The 16,208-nt window shown below is 44.7% G+C and overlaps 1 protein-coding gene across 3 annotated transcripts in view; it reads right to left on the bottom strand.

Moving 5' to 3' along the window:
- Window positions 1-723: 723 nt before the first annotated feature.
- Window positions 724-16,208, bottom strand: part of DCLRE1C (DNA cross-link repair 1C) — a 29,881-nt gene continuing 14,396 nt past the window's right edge. For 2 of the 3 annotated variants that reach the window (XM_060258271.1, XM_060258273.1), the window contains 10 exons: window positions 15,767-15,822; window positions 14,491-14,592; window positions 11,256-11,328; window positions 9,707-9,847; window positions 8,457-8,558; window positions 4,574-4,710; window positions 3,973-4,027; window positions 3,238-3,326; window positions 2,571-2,671; window positions 724-1,970 (listed from right to left, as the gene is read on the bottom strand). In XM_060258271.1, the coding sequence (XP_060114254.1) occupies window positions 1,003-1,970; window positions 2,571-2,671; window positions 3,238-3,326; window positions 3,973-4,027; window positions 4,574-4,710; window positions 8,457-8,558; window positions 9,707-9,847; window positions 11,256-11,328; window positions 14,491-14,592; window positions 15,767-15,822 (1,824 nt within the window). In that variant the 3' untranslated portion in view covers window positions 724-1,002. The remainder of the gene's footprint in view (window positions 1,971-2,570; window positions 2,672-3,237; window positions 3,327-3,972; window positions 4,028-4,573; window positions 4,711-8,456; window positions 8,559-9,706; window positions 9,848-11,255; window positions 11,329-14,490; window positions 14,593-15,766; window positions 15,823-16,208) is intronic. The other variant, XM_060258272.1, reaches the window with a different exon arrangement.

Below are 16,208 nucleotides of genomic sequence, written 5' to 3'. Positions count from 1 at the left end.
CTCCTTTACCTTCCTCCCCCCCCCCAACAAACACCCAGTGAGGTAGGTGGGGCTGAGAGAGCTCTCACAGCAACTGCCCTTTCAAGGATAACTCTGCGAGAGCTATGGCTGACCCAGGGCCATTCCAGCAGCTGCAAGTGGAGGAGTGAGGAATCAAACCCAGTTCTCCCACATAAGAGTCCGCACACTTAACCACTACATTAAACTGGCCACCCAGATAGAATCTGTTACTTCTGAAAATGTAGACACCAACGTTACTGTCAACCAGTGTGACTTGTCAACTAAACACCTGCTTAAGTTGACTTTTACTGTGGTTATTTCATGACTCAGAAACCTAAAATAGAGAGTGAATAGAAGATTGCTAGAATTTAATTCTGTTTTCTAGCAGGGAATGCAGTTATCACTGGCCAAATGAGGGGGATAATGTGTTTTCCAACACTGATTACAAAGCAAACAGCAATTCTGCATACACAGTAAAAAAAATATAACAAGATATTTCAAAAGTACCAATTTAAACTAAGCATGGATCACTATTATGAAGAGATTCAGAAAGACTTGTCTACTAATAACAGAAACAAATAGTTAGCCAACCCTTCTCAATCCACATCAATGTAGCACTTCCCCTCTTGCCAGCTTATAGCTACACAGTTTGTCTGGTACGGGGATCTCTATGTCCAGGCTAGAAGGGATACCAAAGCTAGAAGAATTCAGCCTATGTGGACCTTAGGATTTTTAAATTTTATTTTGTTTATTATTATTATTTAATTTTAAACAATACACAATGCTAACCTTAAAAATACAGGGTTCAAACTAGTATAAAATCTAAATAAGATTTATGCAACAAATACATTTACAACAATGTTAAACACCCACCAGAGAGCGTTGAACAGTACAAACCGGTATAATACCCTGATCAGCAAGATACTGCAAAACTGGAAACCAGAGAGTGACAAAATGAGAGCGACGGTCTCATTTTCTAATAGTTTGAGACCACCTGTTAATTTAGCTACAAAGTTTGTCTGGTACGGGGATCTCTATGTCTGGGGTAGAAGGGATTTCAAAGCTAGAAGAGCTCAGAGAGCTTATATGTGCCTCAGGACTGAGCACTGCTGACTTCTCTTGGAGGCTCCTCCTCTCACTAATTGACTGAAGTTGCACAGTGTCTCTCAGAACAGGCACTGCTGAAGTTCCTTCGTGGGCTCTGGTTTTGTATTCAGCAAGAAAGTTCTTTATACAAGACATGCCATGCTCCAAAGGTTTGCAACTCTGTATGTCTGCTCTGTTTTCCCCAGTGGGGGGATGAGATGTGTAGAACATAGCTCTGCCTTCTGCCCTCTTCAGAGGGCTAAAATCAAGCTTTTGCTCTTGAGAGGAGATGAAAATGGTATCCACCTGGCTGTCCCAGCCCTGACTACCTTGTTCAGATATGTGTGTTGACTGAGAAGAGGTCTGGGAAGAGATGTGAGTTGAGTCGCTAAATTCTTCCTCATCACTGAACAGATATGGGGACTCGGGCTCACCTGAGTCCCTGATGGGCAAACAGCAGTCTTCATGTTCAGAGGCTTCTTGTTCCTCCACAGTTTGCTTAAAGAAGGCATCCCACTTTGGTAGCTCCTTGTTAGACTGTTGCTGAGTTCCTCTTTGCTCTAAAGGAATCAATCTTCCTAGATCGTTCAGTGTAGCAGTAGAGTCCACAGGATGAGGCAGAACTTCAGCTAGAGTTCTCTCTTTCCCAGTTTCCTCTTCCTCTTCCTCCTCCTCCTCTTCATCATTGGATTCCTCACACTCTAAAAAATCCACCTGGAAAGATGTAGACATGGAAACTGCCTTGTAGCTTGTTTCCTTTGTGTTCCCCTGAGAGTTTTCAGGCTGATTCTGCAAGAGCATAGTCTCTGGCTCCAGTTTTAGAATTTTGTGTCTAACAGGAATCAATTCTGTATCAAACAGTTCATCATCACCATCATCACCTGCTAACACACACACAAAAAAGAACCCACACCAGAATTTAAGAGAAGGTGGTGAGGAAACTTTGTGCCAATCGACACATGCATCCAAACTCTGTGATGTGTCTTCTCCTGCACTACACCCACTTTGGACTTCTGGTGAGGGGGGTTGCCTATAACCTTCTTGAACATAGTTGAGACAGCTCATCAGGGCTGTGGAAAAAACCTTTCCAGCTGTGTTAGTGTCCTCTCTCCCAGTGTGTAGACATGACATTAAACTACCACCTATGAACTAAGCCACAGTCTCCTACTTAGGGTTACCAGCTACCAGTGGGCCCTGGAAATCACCTGGTCTCCAGACTAAACTGATCTCCAGACTAAAGATCGGTTCCCCTGTAGAAAATGCCTGTTTTGGAAGGTGGACTTTAGGCATTTTACCTCATCGAGGTCCCTTGCTTCCCTAAGCTCCATCCCCAAATCTCCAGAAATTTTCCAGTTCATCATGCTCCAATGCAAGCCCAGCCCAAACACATGGGAACCTCTTCCTCTTGCAAACCGGCCTTGTAAGAGATATCCTGGGGTACTTGCTAGAGGGTGAGCATGATGCTAGCCCCCACATTTTCTTACCTATGTCGGCCACATCCATTGCCTTGGATCTCTTCAGTGCTCCAAGTGGCTTGTAGCTCAGCTTATGGTTTTTTCTGTATGATCTGCAGCATGACTTTAAGCTGAGAAGAGTGACACAGAGTTTATTCCACAGCTCCTCAGGCTTGTAAAACACTGGAGACTTTTTTATGTTCAACAAAATCAGCTCATGTTGGCTCATTCTAAATGTATACCAGTTCAGACATGCAACAGAAAAGAGGCACTATCCTCCTGAAATAACCAGAATGGCTCTGCCACCCTTAAAGCAGAAGACAGGAAAGTATTCAACCTCAGAGAAGCTGGGAGGCGGGGGGGGGGGGGGGTGTTACAAAACTTTGGCATTCACATGAATAAGGAACAGGACAGTAACAACAATATGTTGCTGTGCTGCTCAAAGATATGCTTCCAACACTCCACTTCCAATGATCAAAAACTGGGAGCAGACTCCATTACAATGGTAGGAGACTCATTTAGCAGAGAGGAATCTTTGGACCTTACCCAATGCCTCAAAAAAGCAGACTAGTTATAATGGCTGGTGGCCAACACCAGGATACATAATTGAGGAACTGTTTATAAAATGCTGCACTCTATAATAGTTACCATTAAATGCATCCACCGGGCCCAGAGATGGAACGATGAAGAGACTTACATTTCTATAACTTTGTCCTCTGTTGTCCCCACTGGAATTACATTGGGATAGACATTCACTGGCCGAATGTAGTTCAAAAAGTCCTGGATCTAGAAAAAAAGGAGTCTTCTCTAAGTGGGCTTTACAGAGACCTCATCTCATTATTGCTCACAAGGCGCTTGAACTGAGTAATCCTTTTCCTTTTATGAAGAACACAAAACACTTCTAAAAGGATAGTCAGTGAGTGCATGACTCAGATGACCAGGATCCAACTCCCAATTGTACCCTTGGCTATTCCCCCACCCTGCCCCGCTCTGTCATGACACTACCACCTGCCAACAGAGCTCTGGTGCCACTAAGGATGTCATGTTCAATTCAGTGGAGGAAACATGGTCGTGGAGCTTCAAGTTCCAGCTGTTCAGAAAGATGTACGGTATTTAAGACACGCGCACGACTCCTTTTAAGGGCTACTATCTTTCACAGGAAGTTCCACATCTATGGTAAAGCCAGTAAGATATGAAGGAAGAGTGGCTTACTACAGAGTCCCTTGAATGGAGAATACAACCTGTGCTCTTGACAGAAATTGCACTCAAATGCCCATCACAATACAAGCCTTGGGAAGGTCAATGAACAGGTTCAGCCCTCAGGCTATTCCAGGTGCTTTAAATCAACTAGTTAGTAATTTGTGGCATACTTGGGAACCCCTCCCCACATGACACTCGCAGGTTTGCTGTTTGGAGTGATGCACCAACATACCTCGCTGTAAGAAGAGTGAAACGAAAAGCAAGCTCTGTACGAACTCTCCCCAGTCCTAAACAGAAAAATAAACAAATGGTATTTTCTCCGGATCCTTACCCATATATGAGTAGAAATGGCAAATCATACATTTTAAAACTACTAAAAAGCACTCAACCCACCACACAAACACTAGAATTCACCCAACAAAGGCCAACAGATTAAATGCAATTTCCTTCTTTGAAAGAAAAAGAAACGAAATTCAGGAGAGATTTCTCAATGGCTGTTAACCATAACTGCTAAATAGAACCTCCATGCTCAGAGGCAGTATACCTCAGATTACCAGGTACTAAATAACAAGAAGGGATGTTCCATCTATCATGCCTTGCTTGTGACCTTCCAGATGCATCTGACAGTGATATCTTACAGAGTTCTCACAGTGATATCTTAAAAAAACAAAACAGAAAACCCCAACCTGCTTTCCAGATAAATGATTGCGAAGACGCTTAAGCAAGTTGTACAAAGGATCAGCAAGGTAATGTTAACGTAGTTCTACAGAATTACTGTAACACTATATTACACACACAAATACTAAGGAAAAAGCAAGTGTGCTTTAATTCACCTGACTATTACACTGGTTTTCTGTGTTCTTTCTCCAAACCACATTGTCGATGGCTTGATGCTAATGATGTGCAGGTGCCTCCCATCCCGGGAAGTCATTCCACAAGGCAGCCGGTTCCCTCGAAACAATTCATCATCCTATTGGGCACAGAAACACCTGGCAGATCAAGCACGAGCATGTCCCTTGCAAAATTCGGGGAAATGCTCTGCAGATCCAGCAGGCTTGTAAAGATAAGATCAGCCTTCCATATGCTTTTGTCTCTTGGGTCTGAAAATGAATTACCCCCCTCCATACAAACACACAAACAGGCTGACTTCTGTACAAGCATAGCCAGAATTCCTATATGCATACTCTAATTTCTCTGCTCCACTGAGATGCTATTCTGGACTCAGATAAGTCCATGTTTGGTAGCAAAGGCTGCTTTTTTATTCCTAACAGTTAAAGCAGGATTTGATAGGTGTAGTATGCGGATTTTCATTGCATTGGAAAACATTCATGATAAAATGTTAAGTTAGTAGATTACCCAGAGAATTTATCATAGAGAAAGAGACTGGAAGGGGGAGGAGAGGAGAAGAGATGGCCTCTGACAGCAATAGTCACAGCAAAAAATACCATTCCAAAATCATGCAATTACTAAAGAGTGCAAAAATCTAATAGCTGTCAAGTTCTGTGCAGCACTCATTAATTACACCTCTTTGATGCAAATCAAATTAGGTTTTATTTAATGATGAGCATATTCACAGCAAGGACTGGTCTTGCTAAACTTATACCATTCTAATCTACTGCAGGGATGTCAAACATGTGGCCCGAGGGCCAAATCAGGCCCCCGAGGGCTATCAGGCCCCCAAGCAACTTGTTTCCATCTGCTTCCGTCTCCTTATCTCTAGCTTCCTTCTGCATTACAGCTTTGTAAGGCTTGCTCAATCATACAAGAGCTACAGAGCAAAACCTCTGTTTTCTCCATTGGCTGAGGCTCCTCCCTTGGGGAGGAAGGGGGGAAGATAGAGCTTGTTTTTCCAGGCTCTCTCAATCATAAAGCAGAACTACTGAGCCAAGCCTCTCTCCTTTCTATTGGCTGAGGCTCCCCCCTCCCCTGTCCCCTGGGGAAGGAAGGAAAAAGCCACAGCTTCCTTTGCCCAGTTCCCTGGATTCCATGGGAGAGATACAAAGAAAGCACCTTTAAGACCAACGAGTGCTAACGTTTTAAGCATGTTTTAAGTTTTTTAAAAAAATGTGTTTTTCCGTGTCCTTCATAAAGTTTATATCTCTGCTACCTAATCTTAAATAGGTACACACATGGTGTCAAGCATGGTGAAATTCCATTGATAATTGACTGTTATAGGGTCCTACATAACACTGGCCTGTGAAGTATCAGGGAGGACCAGTCTTTACTAGCTCTGTTATTCTTTCCCCTCCCCTTTCTTGCTTTATTGCTTGCAAAGTAGAAGTAGTGAAAAACGAAACTAACTTGAGAAGAAGTAATCAGCACCTTCCCATACATTCCTGGTAGGGAGTACGACACATCTGGGGAAAGCAAGGACAGAGTCCTGATAACACCATGAGAATATAGACATTTATGATATAGTTTATGTGTGAGAGCTACCCCTTGCCCCACCTTTTGGAATCCTTTTGAAATAAGCCTTAAAAGTATTGTATCAAGGTATTTACAGCATCACTCTCAAGAATCTGTTACACTGAAAGTATCGGTTTATCAATAAACGTAGTCTTGTACCAACTTTGACTCGTCATTGAACCTGAATGTTTGACACCTGGGCTGGTCCATGGTCCAGCCCAACATGGCTTGGCCCAGCCCAACAAGGTCTCATTTATGTCAGACCCAGCCCTCATAACAAATGAGTTTGACACCTCTGATCTACTGTGACCGTTAATTATGTAGTCCTTAAGGTGCACAGGGGAAGAGCCTCGTGGCGCAGAGTGTTAAAGCTGCAGTACTGCAATCCTAAGCTCTGCTCATGACCTGAGTTCGATCCCCGGCAGAAGCGGGGTTTTCAGGTAGCTGGCTCGAGGTTGACACAGCCTTCCGTTCTTCCAAGGTCGGTAAAATAAGTACTCAGCTTGCTGGGGAGAAAGTGTAGATGACCGGGGAAGGTTGGGGGGGAAGTGTAGACTGGGGAAGGCAATGGCAAACCACCCCATAAAAAGTCTGCCATGAAAATGTTGTGAAAGCAACATCACCCCAGAGTCGGAAACAACTGGTGCTTGCACAGGGGACCTTTCCTTTCCTAAGGCGCACAAGCTTTGGTGCGAAATTAATCAGGAGCCAATAATTCAAAGATAGACACTCTCCCTCTTCCCCCCGCAGCCAGTTTTCTCTAAAATCGAAAGTTCGCTGTCTCCAGCTAGACAGATAACAGGTGACCTTCGCTGATTGGGAGAGGAATGCCTGTCGCTAGCCAGGGCAGAGGGGGATTACTTATAACGATGTTACAGAGAATGTGAGCATACAGACCCAGCCAAAGCAAATGCATGACAAGAACCAGATCTTGACAACAGCACATAAAAAACAGGTCCTGGCTCTTGCTGAACAGGGCAGGAAGGAGGTCTCCTTTCCTCATGTACGTGGGTCCTACCAGCTCTTATTTTCTTCAGCCCTAATCACAGGCCTCCTGGGGCCATTTCTAGGTGGACCTGAGTGCCAGCACATCCTAACCTGAACTGCCTGGAAGAAAGACAAAGGCAGGAGAGAGATCTGGATGGACAAGAGAGATCAGCAAACATTCCCCTTATGGGTGGATTCAGAACATACATAGTCTATTTATCTGTTGTGTTTTCACCCCCACCCTTCCTCCAGGCAGCTCTGGGCTGCTTAAGATTCTTATCTTAACTGTATCACCACAAAACAACCCAGCGAGGAAAATTCAGCTCAGCAAGCATCAGGGATAAACACAGAGAGCTCCTGCATGTTTTCAAATGCCAAACCTGGAATAAACTTGGCCTGGGCTGTTCACCAGTGTTCCTAGGCCGCCCCATCTGCTTCCAGGCTTGATTCATGATGCTGGTTAGCCCCTTCAAAGCCCTTCAGCGCAAGGGCCATGCACGTCACGGGGATCTCTTTGTGCCTCAAGATCATCTGAGGCTTCTTTGCTCCAAGTCCCCACTTCTTCTCCAATGAAAACAGCCATGGTTTGGAGAGGTCTTTTCCAGTGGTAGCGCCGACTAGATGGAATGCCCATTGCCCTGACCTGGATAGCCCAGAAGAGCCTGATCTCAACAGACCTCAGAAGCTAAGCAGGGCTGGCCATGTCAAGTACTTGGATAGGAGACCTCTAAGGAACACAGGGCTGGGATGCAGAGGCAGGCAAGCAAGCAACCTCACTGAAACGTCAAAGAACCTCTAGGTTGCCAGAAGTCAGCCATAACATCCAGGCATACATACATACGCACACACAAATACTCACAAAAAAATAGATGGAATGTCCATCATTCAACCCCTTTCTTCAAGAGCTTAAGACCTACCATTTTAGGAAAGCATCTGCAATGAAGTATCAAAACAGCACTTTTAAACTTTATTTTAAAAATGCTTCTACCTTGCCTTTCTTTTGTGATGACAAAGTACACAACGGTACCTTTTCACCATGAGCTCATTTGGGTTTTCAGGATTTACCATGCCAATTTTTTACTTGTGTTCTAGTTCATTTAACCAAAGATATTAGTTTTATTTTTGTGAGCTGCTCTAAAAACATCAGTTTTAGAAAAGCAACCTATAAGAAAAATATTTGATTTTTCAAAACCACCTGCTTTAGCACTGCTAAACCACAAGCCTTGTCCAATAGCCACAGATGATCCACCTCCACTTCCCCTGAAGCCAAACTCTGCTTAAGTGTATTGTGATTTGGAGCCCCCAAGACAAAGACATACACACCCGTGGATGGCGACAGGCGTGGATCTGAGTGTGCCGATCTGAGGTCACATGAGAGATGATTTCCGGCATGTTTTCAAACATGTTCAATCTGTTCACATGTACCTAGACATTTAAAATGTGTCTGTTATTAATACTGTTTTAGATTATCTTATTTTAAAAGGGTCACATCTTCCAAATTTTTCCCTGAAGGACACTGGCTAACAGGACACTACTTGGGCAAATATTGAGCATCAAGGAGACAGGAATTAAAACATAGCAGCAGATGGGAACTGAATAGCTACCAGTTCCACCTGTGCAAATTGCAGAAAGACATGGCATAAAGACTTAAATGTTAGTGGTCCTGTTTGCAGGCAGAAGATACTGGTTTGGGGGGTTACTTCAAACGGCCTAAGTGTTCCCGAAAAGTTTAATTTCAGTCCACTGTTTATCTTTTTCTATTAGCAGTCTTTTTCATATATTTTCTGCCCTGTTTTAATATTTATTTTATTAGCTTCGTTTATACCCTGCCTCTTAACCCAAAGGGCACCAGAAGTGGCTTACATCATTCTCCTCTCCTTCATTTTATCCTTACAACTACCCTTCAAGGTAGGTCAGGCTGAAAAAGAGTAACTGGACCAAATCACCCAGTGAGTTTCATTGCTGCATGGAGATTTAAAACAGGATCATTCAAGGTCCGTAACCTCACTCTGACCCCAGACTCTTGTCTCGTAGTTGCTCACCTATAACACAATGATACAATCCGTTGTCCTTAGAGCAGCAGTTTTTTTAATTTCTTGTTTTAATTTTATTGCATGTTCCTTAGTGAACTGCAGCAGTGAAAAGACGCATATCAATGGAAAAAGTGAATTCTTGTAGAAAAGTTCTCTTATATACTATTTTAACAAGAGAAGGTGCAAACCTTTTGAAGGAAGGGAAGGGATTCCTTCCCAACATTAGTGGATGGGGTCTGCTCCAAAGCATTTAGGTCTCCTCCTCTCCATCCCAACCCCTTAATGCATGGTATTTTTCACTTTGACCTACTTGTTTCTACCTGCAGATTTCTTCTTCCTTACAGCACAGCTCCCCCACCCCCATATGCTTCGCTTTCTTCATTTCTGCCCTCTACATTTAATCGTGAGGAGGTATGCAAGTATGTAGATGCACCTCCAACGTGCAAGAGACTGGCCCTTTTCAGGGTCTTTCCTGGCCTTTGCTACCAGGCCACACTCGCTTCTACGCCATTCAGAAGGGTGGTTGAAAGGCCATCTTACCCGGACACCAAGCTCCTCACTTAGGTTTGTGAATAAATATTCATAGCCGTAAGCTGCTTTGCAGTTCAGCCAGACCACATGATAGAGACTTAGAGTGATCCAGCTGCGCACCAGCTCCAAGATGCCCTTCATACATTCCTCCTATTAGAAACAGGCAGGGGTGTGAGAAAGAGAGGGAAAATACTTGTTGTTTGATGTCAAGCAAACTGTGGCTCACAGGAGAACTGACGTATGACATCATCTGCCCATCTGTGGAGAGGATGGCCAAAATGTGTGCACACTTTAATAGCCACTGCTTGAAAGAAGGCAGGCGTTCCTCGTTTGAACAACCATGCATGGCAGCAAAACCATGTGACTGCTCTATAGCAGCACCTCATTCTCTCCTCCTGTCTTCAGCCATTCCACCAAGGAATCCAGTACGATTTGAAAGGTACGTTGCTGCCCCAAGCAAGATACAATTCATCACCTTTTGAATGCGGCTAGTAACAGCAGGGACCCACAAGGCAACACCGGTTGCCTCTCACATGGCTGGGCATGAACAGAGCCCTTGTAATACGTCTGTCCCCCCATCCTGAGGCTATACCAGGCTTAGACTGACCCTGCTGGTTCACCTGTTTTTGTTTAAGTTTCAAGGCTTTCTTTTGTACATCCACACAAACCTGCAGCATCCATGTATTTCTCCAAGACTGAACTGCTTTAAAAAAAAAAAGAGTGAACTGATCAAGCCTACACCACATCAGAAGCACATGGAGATTCCTGACATTGGCATCAAGACTTTGGTCTCTCTGGCCCAGTATGACTTCTGAATGGCAGACATTTTATTTACTTAATTTATACCCCACTTTTCTTCCCAATGGGAGAATAAGTGGCTCACAACATTCTCCCTTCCTCCATGTTATCCTAACAACCACCCTGTGAGGTAGGTTAGGCTGAGAGTGAGTAATGCACCCAAGGTCACACAATAATTAGCTATGGCAGACTGTTTCCTAGATGCTAATCCAACACTGTGACCATTATACAATGCAGGTTCTCTAGGTTCTCAGAATGAAGTTTGCTCTCAAAGATCTTTTTTAGCTGGAGATGCTATAGAATGAAGCAGGGACCTCTGAAATGAAAAACACATGTTCTACTGATGAATTCTGAACTACAATAATAATGGCCAGGGACACTTTTTATACGTACAATGGCTTACAAACAAGACTAATAAGCAAGCCTGATCCCTCAAATGGCACTGTAGGCAGTAGCACCTAAAGGCCAACAAAATTTATTCCAACATAAGCTTTTATGAGCCAGATGAAAAGTGAGTTCTGATGCACAAAACCTTAAGCTGGTATAAATTTTGTTCATCTTTAAAGGGCAAAGGCCATCGATCTTTTGCTTCATTCTACTGCAACAGTGTAACGTGATCCCTTTGGAACCAGAGGCAAGCCAAAAGTCCAAGAGACAGTGTTTCAGCAATCATTCCGAAAAATGAAAATATGGATGTCAGAAATGCCAACCAGCATTCTCACGAGCTAGCAACAAGAGTTTTAACTTCTTTTTCACTTACTCTGCTTGGTATCTGATAAAATTTGGGGTCGCAGAAAGTGGTATCTAAATACACGCTCTGGATGTCTTTCACTCTGAAAGAATGTTGATACTGTTATAGCCCTATCAGCTGCAGGCAAGTCAAGATTTTGACAGGAAATCAAAAGAGCAAGCAAGAAAAAAATGACAATTGTCTTTGTATTAAGTATACCTGGAGAGTTTGTGTTCTGTTGTGACCATGATGCCACACAAGGACGTCTACATGGCACACATTGATTTTTCTCTTTTTATGGTTCTGAGTGAAACAAATGTGGGATTTATGTAGCTCTGGGTCACAGACTCTGTGTGTCCGGCACAAGGGGGACTAAGGGCACATTTTGTCCCTTGGGACGGGGACAAGCCATCCATTTTCTCACATGTTTCAGTTGGACCAGAAATGAATAGCAATGTTACACAGTGACATCACTAGGTTGGTGAGCTTATGCAAGCCATCAAAAAAGATCTGGATAACACGCACCCACACGTGTGGTGGGAGAGACAGGTGGGCAGCAGGCAACTGCCCCACTCCAATGCATCCATCAACACACCGAGCCTGGAAGTAGAAGGGTTCCTCAGCTTACCTCCCCCACCCACCCAGCCAAGACTGTGCAGGATGCTTTGGGAAAGCTCCTCAAATAGGAGAAATATCCTATACCCAGGAAAGAGTGGGTGAAGTATCATAAAAGTCAAGCTTTCTCCCCAGCAGATTTGTAATGGTTCAGCTGCATGATGTGCTACGGCAGCACTCTCTGACACAGGAGCTCTGGTAGGATGCAGGACGCAAGTGCTGGGCCACAGGTCCCTCTAGGGTTGTCCTTTGTGTCTGTCTTTTGAAAACACCTGCTGTAAATGTACAGAAAGCAAGCAAGCTACAGTGCCTGCATCTCTTAGTAAGCATGTTGACAGGAAGTCAGTCAGCAGCGGAGAGGATTCCTCCATCACTCTAACTCTTGCCTTTTTTCCTCCCTACGGTTTTCATACTGGTGTTCAATTTATGTTCCTTGTTCTCTCTGGTCTTGTGTCCATGGTGGTGAGATTGTAACTTCAGCTCCCTTCCTGCAGCTAAGTGGGCCCTGAGTATGGAAAGGCTGAAGACTACTGGAGTAAGGGACACAGTAGGGGTGAAGGTAGGCATCAAGCAGATATTGCCTGCTGTGTTCAGGGCTTCCCAGCAGTGATAGCAGGTTGCCAAGCAGGCCAGAGTAGCTCAAACCATCTTGTCATACATGCTAGGAAACACTGACTCCATTACTGTCAAAGGGGTAGTTGACTTCTACAGGCCCTCTAGACCCCAACATGACATCCTACACTATATAAACAGATATTCCATCCCCATCACCTCCAGTGAAAAGGATTTTATTCAGCTGGGCAAGGAAATACAGGTTGCTTACCTGTAACTGTAGATCTTCGAGTGATCATCTGTGCATTCACACTCATGGGATAAAGCGCCTGCGCCGATCCCCTGAATCGGTACCTAAAAACCCCGGGATTTTTCGGCTCGGCATCACTGGGCACACGCAGGTGTCCCAGTACGCATGTTCACCAGAGCCAGCGCGAAGATCCTGCCAGTTCCTTCTTGACCGCTGGAAGCCCCTAACAGTGGGGAAGGAGGGCGGGTAGTGTGAATGCACAGATGACCACTCGAAGATCTAGTTACAGGTAAGCAATCTGTCTATCTTCTTCATGGTCTCTGTGCTTCACACTCATGGGAGATTAGCAAGCAGGACATACCTGGAGGCGGGAAGACGGTCAACCAGAAGAGACAGCTTGCAGCACCACAGCTCCCAGACGAGTCCTCTGCTGAGCATGCACATCCAGAGCATAGTGCTTCATGAAAGCATGCGGAGAGGACCAGGTAGCGGCCTTGCACACATCCGTCAAGGAAACACCCTTCAGGAACGCCATCGACATCGCCATCGCTCTAGTAGTGTCCACAAATGGGGCCAGGCAATGGCTTCTTTGCCAGCAGGTAGCACAGTTTAATAGTCTCAGAGTCACTTTGAAAGCCACTGAGATGAAATTCTGGAGCCCAACTTAGGAGCAGCATAAGAAACAAAAAGATGCTGGTCCTGACGAAAACTCTTAGAACGACTCAAATAAAACAGTAACGCACGCTTAACATCCACAGCGTGCCACCGACGTTCCTCATCCGAGGAAGGCGTAAGATTAAAAGTGGGTAACCAAACGTCCAACTTGAGGTGAAACTAGGAAACCACCTTGGGAAGAAAAGAAACATCAGGAGCCAACGACACTCCGGACTCATGAAAAACTAAATATGGATGGTCACAACGCATAGCCATGAGCTCCCACACACAGCGTTCCGGCGTGATTGCCTCCAGAAAAGCAATCTTCCAGGACAGAAGCTGTAGAGAACAGGTTGACATTGGTTCGAAGGGATGCCGAGTCAACATGTCTAATACAAAAGGCAAATCCCACAACTGTGGAGGTGATCTTGACGGGGGATGCAATCTGAATAGTCCTTTTAGAAACCTCTTCAAATGAGGATGAGCAAAAACTGAATGCCCCTCAACAGACTCATGGTTAGCTGATATTGCTGATAAATAAACTTTAACAGAAGAAAAGGAAAGTCCAGCATCCACCAAAGATAACAGAAAGTCAAAAATCACCGAGAGACCCACCCGCTGGGGTGAGATTGTAGGGTCAGTCAAAAACTGAAGAAACCTCCCCCACTTCCTGTCATAGGAAGCACGGGTAGGCAGCTTTCTACTATTTAGAAAGACGTGTTGGACTCTGTTGGAGAACTCACAGGGTCGATCAAAAAGGAACTGGCGGGATCCTTGCGCTGGCTCCGGTGAGCATGCGTACTGGGACGCCTGCACATGCCCACTGGTGCCGAGTGCGAAAAATCCCGGGCTTTTTAGGGAGCACAGAGACCATGAAGAAGATAGAGTAGCTCTGCGTCACAGAGCTGAAGTTACAGTCTCACCACCATCGACACCAGACCAGAGAGAACAAGGAACATAAACTGAGGGGGCACTGCGAAATGCAACAGAAAACACTGTGCTAGATTGATATGGCGTTCATCAACTACATGGACAATCCTCAAAACTGCTCTTTGCTGGCAGAAATTTTACTTTGCCAAGACCACAGCCATGCAGAGCTTTGAGTGTCTGCCCACTAATAACTGTCTACCACCAACCTCATGCAGAATTTCACAGTACGATGAAGCCACACCACAAGAATGTAGGACACTTTACCTGTTCCCTGAATGCAAAAGCTCCATTCTGGCAGCTTCTCCTTTTGCAAGTCTGAAGTCCCCCGTGTACAGAATAGTGCCATTTCCACCTTGAAACAGAAACCTGCCAATGGAAACACAGACTTCTCTTTCAGCAACTTGTCCAAGGTGCACTCAACCCAAGAGATAGTTTCCAGCAGCCAGCCAGACTAGCTGGGAGATCCCTCATTGCACTGGGAATGCAATTATCTCCCCCGTCAAGCGCTCCCCATGGCCATCAAGGTCTGATTCTGCAGAGTGAGCAGCAAGGCCCTGATTCCTCACTCCAAGCAAGTGGATACCTTTGGCTGGGAAAACCCTCTGGAGAAGGAGCACATACACCTCAGCCCCCAGCCGTTGTTCCAAGGATCTGAGTGGGGAGCTGTCAAAAACTGGTTCTTACCAATATCAGTATAACCAGTGCCTTTGTATTATATTTGCTTCTGCACTGTTATGTCTTTTTATTTTATTTTATCTTGCAGGTTTATATTCCACCCTTTCCCATAAATGGGCTCAGGGTGGATCACAACATAAATTAAATAACAATAAAAACCTACAGATGAAAACTAAAAACAATGCAATAAAATTAACGTAACAAAAATAAAATAAAGTGAATTGTTTTGAAAATGCATTTGAAACTATGTGTAAGTATTCGCTCTGCCCTGGCTAAAGAAAGGCCTTCACCTCCTCTGTTCCAGGGGTGCTTTGGAAGCAGGTGGGTGGGTCTAGTGGTGCGCAAGTCTACCCTGGGCCTTCAGAACTGAGTTCCCTGCTGGCTCAGGATTCCTTGGCCTCACAGGAATTGTCTGCTAAGGTAGGGCTTGGGGATGAGGACTCCTCCTCAATGACAATAATCTTGCAGCTTTATTCAACAAGTCTGGGAGGAACTAAAAGCTGAAAACACTTGCTGCCACAAAGGACCAGCTCTACTGCAAAGCATGGACGCCAGATAAGGATGGATCTCAGCACAATTGTAAAACTGCAAAGGAAAAAAGAAGAAGAGCAAGCTGCAGCCAACATACCTCCCCTCAGCTAAGTAAATGGATCCAGTTTACAGGGATGTACAAATCCAGGGCACCCAAGCAGCAAGTACACATGCCACAAATGGGTAAGGGGTGGGAACAGATCACAAAGCTAGAGACTTCCTATTCTCATATGATTATATTAAACGTACAGCTGTTTTCTTTGTCATCTTTATACAGTGTCTTGTGACTGACAGCAGTTGCTATTAACTATCTGGAGAAAAGGAAGAAGCATACATGACCGATCCTGGGCAGTGGCCAGCTGGCAGCAGCGTCACCACGAGATCTTCTTTCTGGAGGGCGACAAAAGAAAACACACAACACAAAATGCAGCTATTCGAATGAAAGGCAGACAGGCAGCCATGCTCCACAAGGACTAGAGGCTTGGATTGGCACTTGCACAGCCCTGCTTCAAATCCCAGTCTGACAGGAAGTTTTCTGGGTGATCTCAGCGCAGGCACTCGCTCTCAGCCTAACCTAATGAACAATATAAAGTTGAACATATATATGTATGTATGTATATGTGTATATATGTGTGTGTGTGCGCGCGTGTGTGTATAAAAAATATAATTTGGGGGGGGGGGGGAGAGACCATCCCAGGAAGGATGGGATATATCTATATATCTGTATCTATATTGGGGGGAGACTGTCCCAGGAAGGATGGGATACACATGGATGA

The sequence above is a fragment of the Heteronotia binoei genome, chromosome 17, assembly GCF_032191835.1.
Source record: "Heteronotia binoei isolate CCM8104 ecotype False Entrance Well chromosome 17, APGP_CSIRO_Hbin_v1, whole genome shotgun sequence".
In the NCBI taxonomy this organism is placed as follows: domain Eukaryota; kingdom Metazoa; phylum Chordata; class Lepidosauria; order Squamata; family Gekkonidae; genus Heteronotia; species Heteronotia binoei.
Note: the sequence above shows the minus strand (reverse complement) of the source record. Positions and strands in the feature narration are given on the sequence as shown.